We start from the raw sequence: 24,767 nt of genomic DNA on the forward strand, positions 1-24,767 counted from the left end.
AGAAAATACATCATTTATCATCAAAATAAACAATAATGGACTAATTACACTGCCTTGAGGAGTGCCATTCCCCACCATATATTTCCCTGACAAATCTGACCCTATCCTTACCTGTAATTTCCTATCAAACAAAAAATCCTTTATCCAATTAAAGACCCTACCCCCAACACCCATATTATGTAATTTAATTAATAAACCTTCTTTCCACATCATATCATAAGCCTTTTCAATATCAAAAAACACTACCACTACCGATTCTCTGTTTGCCTGGGCTTTCCTTATCTCTGTTTCAAGTCTTACAACTGCATCCATAGTATTTCTTCCTTTCCTGAACCCACTTTGGCAACTAGTCAGAATGCCTCTCTTCTCAAGTTCATATGTTAGTCTATCTGTTATCATCCTCTCCATTATTTTACACAGATTGGATGTTAAAGCTATTGGCCTATAACTAGAAGGTTTGCACGGGTCCTTTCCCGGTTTCCTAATCGGAATCACCACCGATTCCTTCCTACTGCAGTTCCTGCATGACACTGGGCTGTATGGAAGAATATGAGTAATTAAACCACCAAACCAGTGGAGGGCAGTAATACGCCGAACGGCGTCCACACTGCCGGAAACGAAAAATAAGAAGAAGAAGAGCCTGCAGCTGCAGAGTCCAGTGATGATGCGACATATGCTCGTCTGGAACTCAAATATATGGACAAGGAAAAGAAGGGTGAGCACAAGAAACACATGAAATCAGTATAACATATGACTGATATGAAGGTTATGGAGTGTCTCCACTAACGCTATGGACCAGAGCTAGGAGGGGCTGAGATACTCAGGTCTAGCCATTTGCCGACGGGTCTGTCAGAGCGTCGCCGGGAGGTGACGCGATGGACCAGAGCTACAGTCACCCTATACTACGGTATGCGAGTGTTCCAACCTAGGGTGACCAGATGTCCCCCTTTGCGAGGGACAGTCCCACATTTCCACGACTTTTCAGGCGTCCCCCAAATTGAGACTCTGTCCCACATTGTGACTGGCAGGTGTTGATATAGGTGCACTGATTGTTGCTGAAGCTCTTAATGTGAGCTCACAGCAAGCTAGACTGGACCACACTGGACTACTGGAATACACCAGTAAGACTCCCTAATCGGGAGATAAGCGACCGTTGGTCGCTTATCTCCACAAATAGGCCAAAAGTTTGTTTTACCAATTATTACACTCTATGTGAACATTTACATCAACAAATCCCAAGTACTATGCAGAACGACCCATTTCAAGTTTTTAATGTACAACAATATTTAGAAAATAGGTCTACAAGCTGACAGTCCTCGTCCCTTATATTCCCATAGGTTATATGGAGATCTCAGTGTTTGTCAGTCCTTGTTCATTTATGCCCATATATGGACATCTCTATATCTACTGTAACAGTCCTTGTCCCTTTATGCCCATATATGGAGATCTCTTAACTGTAAGTCCTTGTCCCTTTTATGCCCATATATGGATATTCCTGATGTCATCAGTATATGAACATATATGGGCTTTCTGATATGCCCATATATGGAGATCTCTTAACTGTAAGCCCTTGTCCCTTTTATGCCCATATATGGAGATCTCTGTATCTCCATATATGGGTATAAAAGGATACTTCAGGTCTGACATCAGGTTTGTTTATATTGGGTTGCTAGGTTTGACATCACAAACTCTATGGGCCATCTGACCTAGAAATCTATATTTGGGCATAGATGACTCATCGTGACCTCATCACACGTCGACCGCACGTGTGACGTGCGGTCGACCGCACGTGTGACCGACGGACGGCCGGTGGAGGTTTTTATACTAAACTGCGACCTTACGGTCGCAATTATAGGGCAGAGTATTCAATTGTAATGTAAATCTCTTTCATTGTCTCTTTTCCCTGCAAAATATGTTTTTAAGCCTGTCAAATAACATGAGAAATATCCCCTATAGGGGGGTAAATAACAATTTAATAGGCAGTATTAGGGCTATGGTCGAATATGACATCAAAGCATTTATTAGCAACTTAAGTAATAATGTGCTACCCCCCGCCCGCCCGTCCCACATTGTCCCTCACAAGGGGTACTTCTGTCCCTCAAATTAACAGTTTGGATCTGGTCACCCTATTCCTACCATAGGAGACGTGTGTGCATAAATTAGAAAGCGCGGCCTGTGATTGGCTGGAGCGGAGTTCTGGAGCGCTCGGCTGTGGTCACTTGGACTGCGCGGGCGGGTGTGAATGCGTTTATCGTGGGCTTGCCCAGGCCTTACGGCCTGGGCATAAACATAACGATTGTATTCACCACGGCTTCGTAACTCGCGCGGCGCTCCGCCGGCCGCGCGGCCCTGGCCCGCTCTTCGCGGCCACTCGCGCCTGCGGCGCTCGGGGGCGAAGAGCAGGACCAAGGTCCGCTGGCCTTCGCGCCGCTTGCAATGTCGTGGACAATAAAACGAGCGCTCCTTCAAACGGCGTCTCCTACGGTAGGAATAATAGCCTACGGTATGCGAGTTGCCGTGCGTCCTGGTGGTGCTACTGTATAATAGGCCAATGTAAAAAGGTGGCATATTATGTTCTTCACCTTAGATCTTTCATGGCAATCGGACGCTGCATGCATTGTGTTCCAAAAATGTGTTTTGCTAAAGTCTACCTGCTGGTGGCAGGCCAATGTGAAAAATGTATTATTTATTATATTAGCCAATCAGGATGGAATATGAAATATCAGACGGATCGGACTTGATCACATGACTATAGAGTGTGTACCGATTTGCGTGATTTTTGGATAAAATCTCAAGGAGTAATATCCAAAAATGTGTTTTACATAAGTCGGCCCAAAGGTGGCGCTGTAAAAGGCTGATGTTAAAAATGCAGGGCAAAGGTTTATCCTTTGCCTCTAGGGAGTGCGCTTACAAAGTTTGAAACTGATCGGTGGTGTTATAGGTAAAACCACAAATCAGCCTGTTATAGCGCCACCATGAGGCTGATTTAAAAAAAAATAAGTTGCATTTCTTCCTCTGCCTAGTGGGAACGTGTGTGTGCGATTTCATGATAATTGCACTTTGCGTTTGTGATTTGAGGCATTTTGTTGAAAACGGCTCAATCCTACAAACTTTGGAAGCCAATCTTAGCCAATCAGGATGGAATATGCAAAATCGGACAGATCCGTGTCGATCACATGACTGTCAAGATACTGCCTACCGATTTGTAGGATTTTTGGACAAAATCTGTAAGAGTAGTGCACTGAAATGTGTTTTGCAAACATCGGCCACTAGGTGGCGCTAGAAAAGGCCCATATGAAAAATTTAGGGCAGAGGTTCTAGATTGGCATCCAGGGAATGTGTGTGCTCACTTTGGCAGCGACCGGGCCAACGGCGACTGAGATTAGGTGCTCACAAACTGCGAGGACGCACGGACGGACGCACGCACGGACGGACGGACGGACGCACGGACGGACACACGGACGGAGGGGAAAACATACTCTCCCTCAGCCTTCGGCTGGTGGAGACAATTAAGGCTGTAGCCTACTCTCTGAGGTGGATGCTGTGTGCACAACAGCAGATTGCTGGTCAGATGTGAATAAATCATGTACTGTATGGGCATCACTATCCACTGGCTAAACAAAACTGATGTTTCTGAGAGACACTGCACAGTTGGCTACAGCAGGGTTTCTACTAGACTTCCTTGGTGTAATTGTGAAGCCAAGCTCCTGCTCCCGCCCGCGTAGTCCAGAGCTATGATAAAGAGGAAGGGGGCAAGAGTGTCTCCTTGCTGCACCCCTGCTAGGATTTCGAACTCCTCGCTGATGCCATCTGGGGTTACCACCTTGGCTCTTGTGCCCTTGTACATGGCCTCTATGGCCCGAAGTAGATTCGGGGGGACTCCGTAAGCCTTGAGGATTTTCAGCATTATGCCTCTGTCTATTGAATCAAATGCCTTTTTGAAGTCAATGAAACATATCACTGCTGTCATAAAACATACCATACTATTGTGCATTCAATACTAAGCTATTAAAATATGTTTTATATGATTCATATATTCATGCTTTTATTTTAAACATGCATGTGCAAGTGGCTGTACCACTGCCATTTATTGCGACCGAAGGTTACATTATACCCTGAAAAACCTCGTCGCTTGTCTGTCTGTCTGTCTGTATGTCTGTCTGGCTGTACAGGAAGTGATGTCAGTGAGTCACAGTGATGTGGTACAGAATGACTCATATATGGGCATAAAAAGGATGTCACGTGACATCACTTCCTGTACTGACAGTCAGACAAGCTACGATATTTCTCAGGGTATAAAAGTCCATACATGGAGATTTCTGATGTCATAAATTCCAGGTCGAAAATGAGAATGTTAGGTTACCATATATGGCCCATATATGGAGATCCACAGGCATCAAACCAAGGCCCTAACTCACGAAGGCCCTGCTTGGCATTACTAAATTAATGTACGTTTTTTTTATATGCCCATCTCCATGTATGCGCATAACATATATTGTATGTATATGGATACATATTATTATTATTAATAAAGGATAAAATAAAATAGCGAGTCGCAAAGGCCACGGTTTCTCTGCGAAGTAGACTTCCCAAGCAATATGGAGACGTTTTAATTTTTAAAATCCCTTCATAATTGACTAAAGCAATGATCAAATCAAACTGTGGTGACTTTCTTTGCTTCCGCGCATCTCCACACCGCTGAAAGAGAAAGTGAATGTGATGTTTTGGCACAGTGGCCACTGTGCAGGAGCGTGGGAACAGCATGGGAACTAGGGGTGCTGCAGGTGTTGCAACACCCCTATGGGGAAGTTTTCATTTTTGCCAGACCCATGAAATGGGTAGGCCTACATAAGCAAATGTCTGTCCGGGTTTTCTATATAAAGGGTATATATGATGATGACATGATGATGACATGCCTACAAAAGGCATGATGTCATAAATGATGATGACAGACAGGGGGTCTGGCACAACCAGGTTGACCTGGTCTAGTTTATTTAAATAAGAAAAGAACAAATCAAACATAGCAAAAATACATTGCCTGTTGTTGTCATTTTTTTATTTATTCATTTATATATACTTTTTTATACATATATATATTTCCATTATAAAATGGATTAAAAAACGCCCGCAGGAAGGCCCCATAGCAGAATCATGCTTAGGGCCCCCATGGGCCCAGACACGGCTCTGAGGGTACCCCTTATGCCCATATATGGAGATCCACAGGCATCAAACCAAGGCCCTAACTCACCAATGCCCTGCTTGGCATTACTTACAGTACGTACGTTTTATGCCCATATATGGAGATTCCTATATTGTCAATATTAAGGACATTATTAAGGATATTATGTTATCAATATTAAGGACATATATGGGCGGCGTGTTCCTCCCTCTGCGTCATCAGCGCCCACACCCTAGGTGGGGTTGGCGATAGGGCCTTTCTGTGTGGAGTTTGCATGTTCTCCCCATGTCTCCTAGGGTTGATACCCTCACAAAAACATGAACAAACTCCCCCCAGAATGACAACAACTAGAATTGTCAGAGAAACGCTGTGGTAGGCCAGATGGCCAAGAATTGGCGCGACCTCACCCTTTAGGGCGAGGTCGCATGTCACCCTGAGGTCGCAAGTCACCCTGAGGTGTCTTACTAGTAAACATACCTTATTAACTGAGAACCAATGTCCATATACTATCAATCTATCACTAACAATCTGTCAATTGCACAATAATTATGTATACAAGCTATTCAAAAGAGAATCATGTTTATTTTTTATATTTAAAGACAAATCTCTAATTCAGTTTATTCCGCCTTCATGTTGATTCTTTCTTTCCTTTGGCCTATAGATGTAAAGATGGTGCATCTACATGTGATCTACGACCAGACACATTCCTCTAGTCTCCTCCTGATTCTCCTGTGCTGCACCGGAGGTAAATTACACTGCAATTAACTTACAGTTTGAGAAATTGGCATAGCCTTTACATAAGATTTACAATTTACATTCAGGACAATGGTTTATTTGTTTGTTTGTTTATTTTGTTTAGTTTCATTTTATTGTGGGCTATACGAAGCGTTTGAAAATTCAAACTTTAAATGGGCATGCCTCGTTTGGCTTGAAGACATGCAACTTGCTTACACGCGTGCCTTGACTCAAGAGGAACACATCTGTGTCTTTGTCAAGTAAGCTCCACCCTTAGATTTTCCGCCATTTTGAGCAGTTTGTAAAACGCTTAAACAAGTTTTTAACCTGGGATTTTCGCGTCACGTGCACAGAACTTTTTTACATGAACTTTGGACCAATATCTAAAGATCTGTCTGATCTGATTTTTTTTAAATTGAAACATGCATGAAACATTCTACGCACAGTCTAAGGACCTTTATTCTAACATGCCTATGATGTGCACACAAAAAAATAAAATGAAAAATTATAATAAATATAGCTGAGAGCAGCGATAAAGTGGCCAAAAATTCCTCAAATCATGAACACAGCCTGCGATGTGTGTGAAACTTTGCACGCACATTCCCACTAGGTCAAGGAACAGATGCCTCACCCTTCTCACATTGGCCTGTTATATGGCAGCGGGTCAATAACACATTTTTTGGAACAAAATGCCTCAAATCACGCATGCAGCGTCCGATTGCCGTGAAAGGCCCAAGAACACGTAGCACCCTTTTCACATAGGCTTATTATAGCACCACCAGGAGGCCAAAAAAACCTACCTGACCTGCCGGAGACCTGTTCTCGGAAGAACACTGCTTCTAGTTTTTCTTTGATTTCTTTTCCCACTTTTGTTGCTTTTCCTGCTTTTTTCCACTGTTTTTTTCCATTCCCACTTTTTCCTGGCTTGGCCACTTTATTGCTGCTTGCAGCTATATTATACTATTGTTTTGAAGGAACAATATTTTCTATTTTTTTTTTTTTTTTATAATTTGAGGTCATCCAATCAACTATAGACCATCGCAGTGAGGTGTCGGAAGTAAACTGCCCATTCATTTACCCCATAGGGGATTTCATTATAAGCCATACAATCGTAACAATTCAATGAACAGTAGGCTTGTGGTTGTGAAATGGTTCTATATGCTCCTGTAGAACCCCCGGGTATGTATGCAATCACAATCACTCTAGTTCTAGTAAAAACATGTTTTAATAAAGATCGCACGGAGAAGAACTGCATTATCCATTCTGCTAAAAATGTACATCCGGTGAAATCGACATCTATGATTGGTGGAACTTCTTCTTTTGTGTATCTTGCGCTTACCACAGAAGTAGCTACTGCCCCCGGTCTGCCCGGCGGATGAGTAAAAGTATGAAAGTATTGGTATAAAAAAAAGTACCAAAAGTTAAAGTACAATATATGTTTGAAAATTGCAGATCTACAGTACAAGCTCACAACGCGTCACATTGTGACACATTGACATATTGTTTTAAAATAGCGAAGGTATAAAATAGGGCTAAATTGGTTAATGTAGGCCTATGTTTTCATAATTTATATCTTCAAAGTAGGCTAACTAGTAAGAAAAGTTTACAAATAGCCTAAATGTAGTGAATTAAAAGTACAATATTTGGATCCGAGATTTAATAGTGGAGTAGAAGTAAAAGTATTGGAAATTGGAAATACTCAAGTAATGTTCAAATAGCACCTCGTTGGAGGGGAGGGGGGGGGGGCATATGTGATACAGGATGTGAGAGAGAGAGAGAGATAAAGAGAGAGAGATAAAGAGAGAGATAACAGATGCAGTGTAAATCCTAATTGGGCTTAGCAAGGGCTGTCCATGAACTCAAAGAGAAATATGTCCAAAAACAGAAATAGTTGATTTTGGGGTTGGGGGAAAAATAGTGAGGGAATCAGAGATGGACATAGACTGATGTGCAGTATCAGCAGTCAGACAGACAGAGACAGAGAGAGAGAGAGACAGACAGACAGACAGACAGACAGACAGACAGACAGACAGACAGACAGACAGACAGACAGACAGACGAGGTGCCCCCAACTCAACTGACCAAGTAAAACAAACAAAACCTAAGATCAGTGTTCACGACCATAACATCAAGCAGGTCGCCTCCTATAAGTATCTAGGAGTGCAGATTGATCAGGATCTGAGCTGGCACACGCATCTGGCAACCTTATGTTCTAAGATACAGCAGCGTCTACACTTTCTTCAAAGACTTAGGCTTTTCTGAGTCAGTGTGAATATTATGTTGACTTTCTACAGGGCTAGTATAGAATCCATTCTGAGATATGGTATGTCTAGCTGGTTTGGTAACTTGACTGTTAAGTATAAGTCTTAACTAGTCTGGTAAATACGTCAGGGAGGATCATGGGTATGGCCACCCCCCGATCAGCCCCCAGGCCATTTTTTTAACAACGAGTGGTAACACAGGCTCGAAATATGAGTATGATCTATTACCATCTGGCAGAAGATATAGAACTATAGAACAAATCGCACACCACTCGTTTCAGTAATAGTTTTTTTGCCCAGGCAGTCAGGTTGCTCAACGAAGGGATGAAAGTGAAACGTAGGTAAAAATGGGCACTTTACGCATTTTTAAACTGTACACTGTTACACTGTATGGTATTGTCGTTGTTGGGACTTGTCTTGTGTGGCCTTTATGGTATACTATGTGGGTCCACACTCGTGTCGGTCACTGTGACCATGTCTTTGTGTAATAAGGCTGAGAGTGCTCCTGGCACAAGCATTTCATTGTATCTGTACCTGTATGGATATGTGTGACAATAAAACTGAACCTGAACCTGAACTTGAACTCCAACCTGACATTATAATATAAGCACTCATTTGTTCCTATGTCTATCAAAATGTTAAACGATAGATTGAGTAGAACTTACCGTCTATTCTGTCTCGCTCCATAACTTGATCACTGCCTCAGATAACCACATGTAACTTCTCCTTTTTCTCCACTCAGCTTCTCTCCCTCCGTTTTTTTCCGGAGACTTCCCCTTTTGCCTGCCATCCCCCCTCTTTCAACCCTCCCTCTCTCCTCCCTCCTTTTCCTCTCTCGCTTTTCCGTTCTCCCCTACATTACTTCTGCCTTCATCTCTCAACGTTTAATGTCTTCATTCTGTGAGCAAAACAAGGGAGTGATAAAGTCCACGGCCATGTGCTGACGCGCACACACACACACACACACACACACACACACACACACACACACACGCACACACGCACACACGCACACACGCACACACGCACACACACACACACACACACACACACACACACACACAGGAGCTGTTGGACTGGTTCCCAAAAACCTGTATTAACCTGCTCTAGTCTAGGCACTGTGGGTTGTACAGTACAATATTTGGATATGAGATGGACTAGAAGTAAAAGTATTGGAAATTAGAAATACTCAAGTAAAGTACAAATGCCTCAAAATTGTACTTAAGTACAGTACATAAGTAAATGTACTTAGTTACTTTACACCACTGAACAGTGGTTCTCAAACATTTTCATGCCAAGAGCAAGGACCCCAAATGTGTACAATATACTGTACAGAAAAACAATCTTAAGGGCCTATTAGGCCAATTATTGATTCTTAACCAAGTAAGCTGAAATGTTATTGCGACCGTAGGTCGCATTTACTATCAAAACCTCCACCGGCTGTCCGTGCGTCAGTCAGTCCGTCAGTCACACGTCACACTTTTGCCCTGCTCATATCTCCACAACCGTTGCCCCCATCCACGCCAAATCTTGCACACACACTCCTGACCTGCCAAACTACTACCTCCAAGGACCCCCGCAGCTCCAGGGACCCCCAGGTCCCTGGGGGACCCCCAGGTCTAATTTTGCCCTGCTCCTATCTGCACAACCGTTGCCCCCATCCATGCGACATTTTGCACACACACTCCTTACCTGTCAAACTACAACCTCCAAGGACCCCCGGAGCTCCAGGGACCCCCAGGACCCTGGGGGACCCCCAGGTGTAAAAAATGACCAAATGTGCAAAAATGACCACCCCAACGGGGCTGCTCACGGGGAATTCCTGGGGACCACCCACTCCTGGTGCTCCAGAACGGATGCAAAAGTGGTGGCGCCCCCAGTGGAGGACCCCCTCCACTGCAGCTCACATAAAATGCCGTAACTCCTACAGATTTTGCCCTAAAATCACGAAAATCACTACACAGCATGTCTACACTCATGTCATCAACATGGATCAGGAAGATTTAGGAAAAACAATTTTTTGCCCTATTTGTGGAGATAAGCGACCTACGTTGAAAGAGAGTGACATGGTTTGTTTTTTTGCGTTGAAAATAATGAAGGGCAGACATTATTGCCACTGTCTGTATGGGAAACCGTTTTTTCTTTCTTTATTTTTTTAATAAATAATAATAATATTGCCCAACTTGAACAGATCGGTGATTGATCAGTATCGGGTGATCAAACTTAGGTGATAAGTGATCGGTGATTTGTTCCAAAAAACCTGATCGGACCATCTCTAGTATTTTGACCCGTAACACCACAGATGTCACTATTGTTACCCATATGACATTAAAAAACTAAAACAAGTAATTTCTTTTTGGAAGTGTGTTCTAATATTAAGCTATTAAAGCCAGATAACATAATTATCCATTGACTTCAATATAGGAAATCTAATGACTGAATTTTAACATTTGTATAATTGAAAACGAGTGCTACCGGTATATTGAAAGATAAAACCCTAACCCTATCCACATGCATATAACAAGTCAGATATGAGGTGGAGTGAAAACCAAGAAGAAATTCATTATTTTTTGAGTATTTTAGGCTGAGTTAAATCACGGGTCAAATTTGACCCGCTAAAGGGGCGGTATAGCTCAGGGGTAGAGAAACCGTCATTAGAGCACGAAGGGCTCCCGAAAGGTTCCCAGTTCGAATTCGGGTTCCCCCTGAGTTAATGTCAAAGAGTCCTTGAGCAAGACTCTGAACCCCTAGTTGCAGCCTTTCATGGTTTCCTCCGCCATCGGTGTATGAATGTGTGTGTGCATGGGTAAATGTAATGCACAATCTTTATGTAAAGCACCTTGGATAAAAGCGCTATATAAATGCTTTGTTGCTTCATATTGTTATTCTGTGTGTTCAATTCTAATTTCAAACATGGTTTCAGTAAAATGGAGCTGCTTAGTGGCATATCAGTGAAACATGGCTAGAGAAGTTCACATAAGTCAGCATAGATGCATTGGGGGGCTGCTCTCCATTCCGACATGCTGCCATTCAGACATTGACTTTTTATTGTCGGAGTGGCGACACTTCCATAGAGTCGGAATGGGGGGATGTCGGAATGGCAGCATGTCGGAATGGAGACATACATGTAACCGATGCATTGCATCTAGTATTCTTATTTCATTTTAATTTACTATTATCTTCCGACCGTCAGGTCGCAAATTACTATGAAAACCTCCACCAGCTGTCCCTTGTCCGTCAGTCCGTCTGTCCATCACATCATTCCACACTTTTGCCCCTACCCTTATCCATTGCCCTGGCCCTACTCTTGTCTCCGGCACTGTTGCCCTGGCCCTACTCTTATCTCCGGCACCGTTGCCCCTATCCATGCCAAACTTTGCACACACACTCCTTGGCTGGCAAACCACAACCTCCGCCCCTGAGTTATCACATGCCCCTTTTCTACCGCCACCATGAGGTTGCTTTTTGCAGACACCATTAATGTCTATAAAAGCGACCTTGCAGTCGCTTATCTCCCAATTAGGGAGTCTTACTGGTTATATTTACTTACTTTGGTTCTCCTTTTACCCCTAACTATGAGACTTCTTTTGTTTTTAATAAAAGTACTACGATAATGCTGAATGGATAACACAAAAAGGGGGTCTTGTTTCCATTGTGGTCCTGTGTATTCTCCTGTGTTTCATTCTCACTGCTGTTGCTCCTGTGACACCTGAATGTCCCTCCAGGTATCAATGAAGGTTTAATTTTGTCTTCTCTTAATGTTATCAGGGAAATGCGTGGAGGTGAAAACATCAGTTGCAGATGATACTGTGCTTCCATGTGAGATTGATCCCACCATTGATCCCTCCATTGACCCAGCTGAAACAACCATAGAGTGGACCAGACCAGACCTGCCACCAGATAAATATGTTCATTTCCAGAGGGACTCAAAGGAATATGTTGAGGGAAAACATCCTTCCTACATGGGAAGAACATCGGTCTTCACAGAGGAGTTCAAGAAAGGCAACATGTCCCTCAAATTGTCCAGAGTGAGATTATCTGATGAAGGAATCTACACATGCAAGCTGTCTGATTTCAACAAGAAATTCACTGTTCAACTCATTGTTGGTAAGGCAACTGTACTGAAAAAAATATAATTGGGGGGGAAAGCATTGTTGAAATTGTTTTTAAGGATCAGTCAGCCCTCACTTTTGAAATGTCAGATGGCCTGATAAGTGGCGTTTCCATAAAGCCACTTTTTGCGAATTAACGGCTTATTTCGCAAAATGTTTTTATGGAAACACTTCAAAATGCGAATAAAAAAAAAAAAAAAAAATTATCCGCTTGGAGGAGGAGGATTTTGAGGCTTTATCGAATAAACTAAATGCGCATAAGTGAATGGAAACGGGTCAGACAACAAATGCGAATAAAATATGACGTTCTGGTCCACATCGTCCTCCTATAACACTTTCCCCCGCCGCTTAATTAACGTCCATTGTATAGCGTTAGCCCACAAAACAAACCGGTTGTTACACACGGAGTGACCCTTTGTCACCACACCGTGTTGCGTGTGGCAAAAGTGGCCGTACAAGCTCACAGCAGCTCGCATCTGCGATGCTGCAGGATGCAGTCTGCCCGGTGGACTCAACCGGGCGGCGGGGAGGCCGCCTCGGCGTCCCGGCCGGGGTCGCTTGCTCTGTGCTCCCGCCGGCTGCACTTTCCCCGCGGCGGTGCGGCGCAACCGGCTCTGGGTCGGGATGTGTCTCTCGGTCTGAAAGAATCTGTCCCATCCCAGCTCTGTGCACTGTGTGCAAGCCCGCGGGAAGTGTTTACAGCACGTCGGTTAGAAGAATCGCATTTCACCAGTTTAATGGAAACGGGCTAAATTTGCTTTGTCTTAATGCGTATTTCTGATAATTTGCTTCCCTAATTCGAATACGTTTATGGAAACATGGCTATAGAGCATCGCAGTGTGGTGTCGGAAGTAAACAACCCATTCATTTTCACCATAGCGTTTTTCATTATCAGCCACAAAGTCGTAGCAATTCAATGTACACTTACCACAAGGCTGGTGGTTGTAAAATGGTTCTATATGCTCCTGTAGAACCCCCGAGTATGTATGCAATCACTCTAGTTTTAGTAAAAACACGTTTTAATCAAGATCGCACGGAGAAGAACTGCATTTCCCATACTGCTAAACATGTACAGTACATCCGGTGAAATCGACGTATGTGATTGGTCTAGCTTCTTCTTCTTTCATGTATCTTGCGGTTACCGCGGAAGTAGCTACTGCCCCCTGTCTTCCCGGCGGATTATTGCACGTCAGCAGAACTCCGTGAGCGATCGTCTTTCTCTTACAAATATGATGCACTATGTTAAGGATGACGATAAGAGCGTCCACAGAGATTACAATCACTACATTTCAGGCCATATGCTGGCCTGGATAACTAAACTGAGCGTGATTTAAGGGCTTTATTTCAGGAAACAACAACAACATTCGCAATGCATTCTGGGAGTGTAGTTTCCGCAATTTTAAAAATAATGATGTACACAGTCTTGTACCCTGCCCTTTTTTCAGCTTTCTAATTAATCTTTGCATTCAAAAAAATGTGAATATTGACATGATCCCTCTCCAGCCGAGGTGGCTTTGTCCAAGGCTTAAAAACGTTTAAATAAATACTTTATGAAATGTCTATGGAAGAAATGAATGCGGAAAACGCTTCCGACACCAGAGTGAGGACGGGGTGGGGCTTCAACTGCGATGCTCTATAGTTGTTTAGATCCAGCACCCTCTTCATGCAGGCCAGCTCAAGGATAACCAACCAGCATTCAATTCAATTCAGTTCAGTTCTATTCAATTCAATTCAAAGGGCTTTATTGGCATGAGAAAACATACATTTACATTGCTGAAGCAGAAGTGTACACAGTACAATACAATCAATCAATATAATACAATCAAAATAAAATATGTACAATTTAAAGGGGTGGAACAGTCTTCATGTATGCAGATTACTCGATGCAGACAGTGCAAGGATGTGTACACCATGATCGGTAGTCTCTAAGGTGGTTGTATTCCATTTTATATCCTCCTGTCACAGCAGCTCACAAATCAGTCTCTCTCACACAATCTCAAAACATCAGGCATCAGGCATGCCATTTTGATGATTCTAGTTGTAGATGCTTTGGTTGGTACAGAAAAAAGTCTGACGTAGCCATAGCCATAGGGCAGTCCGCCTTTTTTCTTTCCCAATCTCATTGGACAAATATACTCTCAAAACAATCTCTCCGACAGGTTTAAATGAAAAGAATGAAAGAGAACAAACAAACAAACATGTAAACGATTGGTCATGATTGGCCTGGCCACACCTGTGTACTGGGTTTAGGAACAGAATATCCTTAATTTATCAACCTCAAGATTTATCAAGATGGTCTTGGACATGTCTCATACACTACACATGTTTGCCAGGGCATTTCCTGTTGTGTGGATAGTAAAAAAAAAGAGAAAAAAAAAGAGAAATCCAAAAGAGGTTAAATGCATCTGAACGAATGAAAGTGAAACTATGGTTTGTCATCCACAGTACCTCGTCCCATCATTCCTGTGGTGGCTCCCCCTGTTGTTGCAGTGGTTGGTGAAGATGTTGTTCTGCCATGTCAGGCAAACCTCTCAGTCCCAGTCAGTGAAACAACAGTGGAATGGACCAGGAAAGACCTGACACCTCAGAATGTCCATGTCATCAAGAGAGGCCAGGAAGTGTCTGCAGAGCAGAACTCTGTCTATAAAGACAGAACCTCTGTGTTTGTAGAAGAACTTGAAGTTGGCAACGTTTCCCTGAGAATCTCTAGAGTGAAGCTCTCTGATGGAGGCAATTATACATGTTCCATTACATCAGGGAAGGTGGAGGAATGTGTTGTTCAGCTCATTGTGGGTAAGAGCACGTTAATCGTTTGGTGTTATGTTGCGTTGCTACAAATAGTCTAGATGGACAGGGGGGTCCGCGCGCATAGGGTGGATTTTTTTTTCGCCACCTGTTTTTTCTTAATCCTTGAAGGGTATATTTTAACATTCTGCCAGGTACCATGGAAAAATATTTTCTGAAGGGGTTCATTTTTAACATTTCTTTCACAAATCCTGACTCTAAACCCCAAGATGGAAACAATAGAAACAAGCATAACTTTTGAAGGAAACAACCTACTGAGACAAATTAACCTATTTTTCCATACAATTTGGACCCAGGGAATTCATTAAAGTGGTTATTATTAAAATTCAAGCACATTTGGACCCCATTACAGGACAAAAAACATTAAAAAATAGCTGAAAACGTTAAGATCACATTTAAACTTCTGTCACTAAATTGCCGGGGTGATTTTTTTCTCGACAATTGTTGTTCCTTAATCCTTTAAGTGTGTAAGTTAAGATTCTGCCAAGTACCAAGCTCAAATATTGTCCAATAGGGTTCCTTTTAACCCTTTTTTAAAACATGTCACTGCAACCCGAAAAGGGAGGAGAAGAAGAAAATGCATTAACCTTTTAAGTAAACAACTCACAGAGACAAATTAACATATTGTACCATACAATTTGGACCCAAGGAATTCATTGAAATGGATATTATTAAGATTTGGCCACAACTTGACTTTATTACAGGACGAAAACAGACAAAAACAAGCAGAAAATGTTCAGATCATATATTTCCCCTATTTATTCATACCCTCTCAAGCTCAATGCAGTAAAATAGATAAGATAACGATATCATTTGATTCTAGACAACATCAGGTTTCCAATGAGACCAACCTTGTCATGCTCCCATGTCGGGAAGGGGGCTAAATGCCTAAAGATTTAAAGTTAGACAACATTTTGGTGAGGAAAAAAACAAAACACCATCACCATTTTCCAAATGGTCCCTTGAGCTTTCGCATCAATATTTCTGAATGGAAATAGGTTACATAGATACCTACAAGCCTCACCTGTACAGAAATACCCAGTGTATGTCATTGCCATGCAGTTTGGGGCAAGAACCATGCAGTTTTGTGCATGCAGTAATAATATGTAATTTCCGCCTATTGTACAAATGAGACCACTTTACTGTATATGTAGCTGTATGAGACCACTGTATTCTATCTATAGCTGTATGAGATCTCAGATCACCATACTCCATCTATAGCTGCATCTAGAGACCACTGTACTGTATCATCTATATAGCTGTATGAGACCACTGTACTGTATAGCTGCATGAGGTCACTGTCCTGCATGTAGACCACTGTACTGAATCAATAAACCACTATATGGCATAGACCGTTGTACCACCACATACATTGACCACTGTACTGTATCTATAGTCCACTGCATCTCACCTCAAGCCAACTCAAAATGTATTTAAAAATCAAACCTCGGTTCAAAGTGAAGCGGTGAACTTTTATTCTATGTGTTCTAGAGCTATGAACTCTGTGATCTATACATTCTTCCAAATCTGAATGAATGAATGATTTTATCTGGAGGGCAGAATTGTCATGTGAAGCTTTACCAATCCTCAATTCTGGTCTCATTGAACATTTTTAATCATCCAATCATCAGACCAGGACGGACGTTACACACATATTTTGGATTTACGGGACAGATAAAACCTGTTCATTCTGGACTGGAATGACCATATGGACATGAACGGGACACACAAAGCCACTCCTTGGAAGCGGCTTTCACCGCTTCAAAAAAACACATGTAACATGACCAGGTCTCCCAACGTGCTGTACAGGTTCAAACAAAACATAACAATGCAATATAAATTGGCATTATAGCATAAATACCTATGAAATACAAACAAAAACAAAACATTATTACCAGCAAAGGAAACAAATAGACTGCCATGATTAGCTCTCACTAGGACCAAAGGCTCTGTAGTACAGTGGTCTATAGATGTAGCACAGTGGTCCACAAATGCACTAGAGTGGTCTATAGATGCACTGCAGTGGTCTACAGATGTGCTACAGTAGTATATAGATGCACTGCAGTGGTCTCAAGGTGTGCTACAGTGGTCTATAGATGTACTACAGTGGTCTATAGATGTGCTGCTGTGGTCTGTAGATGTATAGAGTGGTCTGTAGATGTACTAGAGATGTCTATAGATGTGCTACAGACAGTGGACTGTAGATGTGCTACAGTGGTCTGTAGGTGCAGTACAGTGGTGTAGAGATCACAGAAGTGGTCTATAGACTCTAGTACATCTGTAGACCACTGTAGCACATCTGTAGACCACTGTAGCACACCTGTATACCACTGTGAGACTACTGCAGTGCATCTATAGACTACTTTAGCACATCTGCACTTCAGTAGTCAATGTATGTGGTGGTACAACGGTCTATATATATCCCCGATTGGTAAAGCTTCACATGACAATTCGGCCCTCCAGATAAAATCATTCATTCATTCAGATTTGGAAGAATGTATAGATCACAGAGTTCATAGCACTAGAACACATAGAATAAAAGTTCACCGCTTCACTTTGAACCGAGGTTTGATTTTTAAATACATTTTGAGTTGGCTTGAGGTGAGATGCAGTGGACTATAGATACAGTACAGTGGTCAATGTATGTGGTGGTACAAGTTACGGTCTATGCCATATAGTGGTTTATTGATTCAGTACAGTGGTCTACATGCAGGACAGTGACCTCATGCAGCTATAGATGGAGTATGGTGATCTGAGATCTCATACAGCTATAGATACAATACAGTGGTCTCATACAGCTACATATACAGTAAAGTGGTCTCATTTGTACAATAGGCGGAAATTACATATTATTACTGCATGCACAAAACTGCATGGTTCTTGCCCCAAACTGCATGGAAATGACATACTGGGTATTTCTGTACAGGTGAGGCTTGTAGGTATCTATGTAACCTATTTCCATTCAGAAATATTGATGCGAAAGCTCAAGGGACCATTTGGAAAATGGTGATGGTGTTTTGTTTTTTCCCTCACCAAAATGTTGTCTAACTTTAAATCTTTAGGCATTTAGCCCCCTTCCCGACATGGGAGCATGACAAGGTTGGTCTCATTGGAAACCTGATGTTGTCTAGAATCAAATGATATTGTTATCTTATCTATTTTACTGCATTGAGCTTGAGAGGGTATGAATAAATAGGGGAAATATATGATCTGAACATTTTCTGCTTGTTTTTGTCTGTTTTCGTCCTGTAATAAAGTCAAGTTGTGGCCAAATCTTAATAATATCCATTTCAATGAATTCCTTGGGTCCAAATTGTATGGTACATTGGTACAATATGTTAATTTGTCTCTGTGAGTTGTTTACTTAAAAGGTTAATTAATGCATTTTCTTCTTCTCCTCCCTTTTCGGGTTGCAGTGACATGTTTTAAAAAAGGGTTAAAAGGAACCCTATTGGACAATATTTGAGCTTGGTACTTGGCAGAATCTTAACTTACACACTTAAAGGATTAAGGAACAACAATTGTCGAGAAAAAAATCACCCTGGCAATTTAGTGACAGGAGAAGTTTAAATGTGATCTTAACGTTTTCAGCTATTTTTTAATGTTTTGTGTCCTGTAATGGGGTCCAAATGTGCTTGAATTTTAATAATAACCACTTTAATGAATTCAAAATAGGTTAATTTGTCTCAGTAGGTTGTTTCCTTCAAAGGTTATGCTTGTTTCTATTGTTTCCATCTTGGGGTTTAGAGTCAGGATTTGTGAAAGAAATGTTAAAAATGAACCCCTTCAGAAAATATTTTTCCATGGTACCTGGCAGAATGTTAAAATATACCCTTCAAGGATTAAGAAAAAACAGGTGGCGAAAAAAAATCCACCCTATGCGCGCGGACCCCCCTGTCCATCTAGACTACAAATGATTCAAAGCAACGCAGCGTATCTGTCACCGTCTCTGTTGAGGTGTTGATCAATATGTTTGTTGATGTCACACAAGTACATCTGATGAGCGAGAAAACATATAAATGAAAATACAAAGCCTGGGGCTAAAGAAGAATTCCGGAAGAGTGCTTTTCGTACAGTAATCTGATATTATACCATCCATTAACCAGAGGCGAAAAAAGTTCTAGCGAGTTAGCTCTGACCGGAGGGAGTGGGATTTAGTGGTCCAAGCTCCACACATGTTACATCCTCTCTGTAAAACTCCTGACAGTCACAGAACATAATGTGGACTGATGGCTCAGAGGAGACATATGCTCAGTAGGCGTCAGCAGGAACTAGAGAAGGAACTAGACTAAATGTGGAGAAAAGCTGGATATTAAACTCTTTTCTGCATTAATGAGACAACTCATTTGTTGACAGGATTCAGAGTTTTAGTTTGTTGTGTTAATCAGTGTTGGGCTAATTCTGGTATTTCTTGTTGATTCAGGTGAGCGCGGCTCAGACAGTGTTTCTGGAGAAGGTACGTAACCATGTTGTTATTTCAGTTTCTACCTACAGTACTTTGAATCAGAAATAGCTGAACTCATCCCTACTACTAATTGACGCCGCGACCCCATCGTCGCGACCCATGGGGTCCATGAGTCATCATGTCTGGGGTCTCAAAGCACATGGTTGGTTCAACAGACTCCAACCTTCACACACGGATAGCTCAGATTTTTGCCTACGTTCTTAGCTGCTTCCCCTGCCGTTACTCTACTTTTCATGATCTACTGTTGTACGAAACACATTTTTTTCAGTAGAACTGCAGATCAATCAATATGCCCATAAAACGGGACAAAGACTGAGAGATACAGAGATATGCGATTTACATCACATTGACACGCACAGAGTTAGTCCTACTGATGTCATCAGGGATCACTGACACCCTCTGGAATCCCTGATCATAACCTCAAGTTGAAAGTAGGCGCACCAGTCATGCTGATTAGAAACCTGCAAGCAGGTCCCGACCGACCGCACTCTCAAGAATGACACCAGAATGGTGGTAATGCAAATGATGGACAAAGTCATTGAGTGTGAGATTGCAGTAGGCACAGACACGGGTAAAACGATCTTCCTCCCAAGAATACCTCACAATGACAGAGGTGATGAGCTTCCCTTCACCTTCATTAGAAAACAGTTCCCTATCTGCTAAACGAACTCCTTTAATTAGCCAAAGACAATCATTCAAACAGCGTTTTTTACATTAAGAAATGTTACACTGCTGTTACTACTGCTATAGAGTCACTTCACAGACTATCATTCTATTTATCCTACCTCACACACTTTCCATTTTCTACTATCTGGATGCATACTGACAAATGACTTTCATTCTTGCCATTCCCCCCCTGAAACAACACACAGATGTTCCTAATTACTGCTTCACTGTAAGTGTTCATACTACATACTGACATCTGTCTCTCTGGATATCATTTCATTTTAGTACTATTTTGTTTCTTATTTGTATGTATTTTGCAACAAACACTGTCCTATATTACAACATGACAATAAACCATGACATCTAACAACAAATGCTATCTCATTTCCATCAACAACTGCCCATATGCATTTACTGTATACCCCATACATCATTCATACTCATTGAACTCGAACTTCAAGTTAATTGCGACCGCCAGGTCGCAGTTTAGTATCAAAACCTCCACCGGCCGTCCGTCCGTCCGTCCGTCGGTCACACGTCACACGTCACACCTTTGCCCTGCTCATATCTCCGCATCAGTATGACATCACACTGCTGACATCAGTATGACATCACACCATATATGGATATATGTGTTGGTTATCTCCATATCTGGAGATTCAACCTTCAACGATTTTGACATCTTGTTACTAATCTGTCGGTAGATAATGCCGGTCTTATATAAGGGTCATTTGTGTACGGTGTGATGTCATACTGATGTCAGCAGTGTGATGTCATACTGATGTCAGCAGCTATAGAGAAACGAAGCCATGTCGTCATTTGTGCGTAATGTCGCCCTCTAGGGGTTTCATGCTGGTATTGTTTTGTATTCAAATCGCCATTGGGGAATCTGCGAAAGCCGCATATAAGGACTGTTAAAAATCTAAACACACCATGTGCGCGTTTCTGTCAGCGGGGGGGTTCTGCATAGTTTATGATATTCATTCATATCTGATATAGCCTGTTGTAACTCGTTTCTAGCGTTTATTGTGTTACTCTTTGGGTAAATCTGTACATTTCCAGCTTAGTCGATGCTTCATATCCATTTGGGTCAATCCGAGAGCATGGTGTGTTTATATTTTTAACACAGTTCTTATATGCGGTGATCGCAAATTCCCCAATGGCGATTTGAATACAAAACAATACCAGCATGAACCCCGTAGAGGGCGACATTTCACGCCATTTCACGGAAGTGACATCACACTTCGCTGCTGAATGTCTCTATGAGTTATATGTTGTTCTTGTCCAAATATGGGGCTTGTGAGTTCAGACTTAGTGAGATTCGTCGGTTATCTCCATATATGGAGGGATGTGTTGGTTATCTCCATATCTGGAGATTCAACCTTCAACGATTTTGACATCTTGTTACTAATCTGTCGGTAGATAATGCCGGTCTTATATAAGGGTCATTTGTGTACGGTGTGATGTCATACTGATGTCAGCAGTGTGATGTCATACTGATGCGGAGATATGAGCAGGGCAAAGGTGTGACAAGGCCCTGCAGAAAATGCATGACACGCTGCTGCGCCACACTCAGCACCCCTAAAAACCAGTACTTGGGATTTGTTGATGTAAATGTTCACATAGAGTGTAATAATTGGTAAAACAAACTTTTGGCCTATTTGTGGAGATAAGCGACCAACGGTCGCTTATCTCCCGATTAGGGAGTCTTACTGGTTAATAGACCCTTTCAGTGCCGACATCATGATTATCATTGTTAGCTAGAAGCAACATATCTGATCGGAGGCAAACATGAATCACCTCTGTAGCAAAGTTATTTGGCAGTAGCTATTCACCTACTGTACTGAACACTGTACAGAACACATCTTTTTTGGTAGCTGTGTTCAAGTTCTGTAGCTTTCTTTCTGTGAACCTCTGTTCTTCTTTCACCTCTCCCTTCCTTCATCTTCATCTTTTTCATTGTGTCTCTAATGTTTTCTCTATAAGGACACTTTCCCTGGTGGGGCTATCTTATGATCAGCATCATTGTCATACTCATCATCACTGGTCTGGTTTATTATAAGAGGAAAATCATTCAGGAGTTTGTCTCCAGCCCAGAAGAGATCAGGTACAGTATGTTTCATGTATGGATTCATGTTAACTTAAAGCAGTGTAATTTTCAATCAATCAATCAATCAATCCACCAAACCCCCTCTCTATATTCTGTCCAGTGCTATGAATGCAGAAGACCCTGCACTCTGAAGTTGAAACATCTACTCCACCTTCCTGCTGTATTGGTCTCTCACTGCTCCAATGTCACTGCTTGTGTGTGTGTGTGTGTGTGTGTGTGTGTGTGTGTGTGTGTGTGTGTGTGTGTGTGTGTGTGTGTGTGTGTGTGTGTGTGTGTGTGTGTGTGTGTGTGTGTGTGTGTGTGTGTGTGTGTGTGTGTGTGTGTGTGTGTGTGTGTGTGTGTGTGTGTGTGTTTTTTTATTTTTTATTTAGGCAACTTTGTATATTTATTTTTTAATTCTTTATTTAACACATTAAGACAGGCGTGGGCAGTGTGAGCTTGTAGATCTGCTATTTTCAAACATTTTCTGGTACATTTTGAATTACAGACCTTTACTTGTAACAGAGTATGTATATTGCAGTGCTGTGGTCTTTGTAGTTGTGTCACCTCACCACTCAGTCCAAACAATCATAAAAGCTAGTTAAACTACTATCTAGGCCTAGATAAAATATATCATGTCATGTCATATCATGTCATGTGCTGCTGCTGCTACTACTTTAATGACAATTGTGACATGATGGTTAATAGGCTAGATGCTGATAGGCTAGGCCTACTCTGCACACTAATAGTAATATATACTGCACACAATCACTCAACTTGTGTGGTTTTAATGGTTGCAGCTGTTTGTATGCTTGTTGTTGGGATTAAGTGTGTGTGTGTGTGTGTGTGTGTGTGTGTGTGTGTGTGTGTGCGTGTGCGTGTGCGTGTGGGTGTGTGTATTTCTATTACAGTTTGCCTGCATGGGTAGCTGTAGCTCAGCTGTGATTGTGTGTGAATTATTGTTGTTTTTATTGTTTAAAATGTTACTGAAGTTGGTGTGATTTTGTTCTATTTCATTTTACATACAACAGAACTTATTGTTTTCTATTTACTTGGCTATAAATGTGCCAGACAGTGCCACCTGCTGACCTTTTTTAAGGCAGTGTTGTTTTTCTTTTTCTGTTTGGGTCCCATTGGATCACAGCAGAGGCCAGGTGCATTAATGGGACCCGTTTCGAAACGGGTCCCCATCCGGAACGAATGGGGGTAAATTTATTATCACATTTTTGTCTTAGGAATGCGACAAGAAACAAAAAATATTATTGAACTCCACTCTCCTTGGCATGACTAATCAATAGAAAAAAAGTAATTTTGGGGGTTAACTACTCCTTTAAGGTTTCAGAGGCACTTGCCTGTCGGGCAAGTGCAGGTCATGTTCTACTTGCCCTCAAGTCATGGCCACTTGCCCGAAAACTATCGTAAAATTTGAATTACCGTCCATTTGAACGTATTTCTTACATTCTAATAAGGTATTGAGTGGGCTCAATCCCAATAAACTAAAACAATACATTTTACATAACTTTATCTGAGCAGTAATTTTCACATAGGGGCGGCATAGCTCAGGGGTAGAGAAACCGTTATTAGAGCACAAAGGGTTCCCAGTTCGAATCCGGGCTCCCCCTGAGTTAATGTCGAAGAGTCCTTGAGCAAGACTCAACCCCTAGTTGCTCCCGGTGAGTAGGTTGGTTAAGCACTTAAAGGGGCACTCCACCACTTTTCAACCTATGTTCATATAATTGGTCCTCACTCAAAAATAGCTTTTTTCCTTTTTTTTTTTTTTTTTTTTTTCTCAGAGGAGGGCTGTGGGCAGGTCAGAAACCCATAGTCTTGTGACATCATTGATTGCCAATCCAGCTTATAGAAACTGCAGGCTTTCTATTCCTGAAAAGTTGCAATTTTAAAGTGGAAGCCAGTGTTCTCGCGATAATAAAAATCTAAATATTTTTCTCAAAAATATTGATTAATTATTTTTTTTGGAAAATGATGATGTCACAAGAAGATGGATTCTGAACTTCCCACAGCTCTCCTAGGAGACTTGGACTGAGTAGAAAAAAATTGTGATATTTTATCATGAACATTAGTGAGGACCTATTATATGAAGATAGGTTGAAAAGTGGTGAACTACTCCTTTAAGTCTTTTTAACTACTGTAATAAGCACCATGTCTGTTTAACTACAGTAGTTGAACATATTTAAAGTGCTTACTGTTATATTAGTAGTGCAGACTGAAGAAGGTGGTTGCTGCTACAGTAGTTAGTATAGACTGAAGGGTGGAGGGGTTTACTGTTACATTAGTTGTACAGACTGAAGGGTGGAGTGGTTTATTGTTACATTAGTTGTACAGACTGAAGGGTGGAGTGGTTCACTGTTACATTAGTTGTACAGACTGAAGAAGTTATAGCTGCCTTTACAATTACTGTACAGACTGAAAGTGCTTACTGTTACAGTAGTTGTAC

General features: G+C 41.8%; 1 protein-coding gene across 1 annotated transcript; it reads left to right on the plus strand.

Moving 5' to 3' along the window:
* Positions 1-644: 644 nt before the first annotated feature.
* LOC308296831 (uncharacterized protein) lies at positions 645-22,541 on the plus strand. The gene is made up of 7 exons (XM_080740161.1): positions 645-715; positions 5,841-5,924; positions 11,944-12,282; positions 14,733-15,080; positions 19,516-19,548; positions 22,210-22,330; positions 22,434-22,541. The coding sequence occupies exons 1-7, from the start codon at positions 697-699 to the stop codon at positions 22,462-22,464; spliced, it is 975 nt and encodes a 324-aa protein (XP_080596287.1). The 5' UTR covers positions 645-696; the 3' UTR covers positions 22,465-22,541.
* The last annotated feature ends 2,226 nt before the right edge of the window (positions 22,542-24,767 follow it).

This window comes from Nannobrachium achirus, assembly GCF_963921795.1.
Source record: "Nannobrachium achirus genome assembly, chromosome: 13".
Lineage (NCBI taxonomy): Eukaryota > Metazoa > Chordata > Actinopteri > Myctophiformes > Myctophidae > Nannobrachium > Nannobrachium achirus.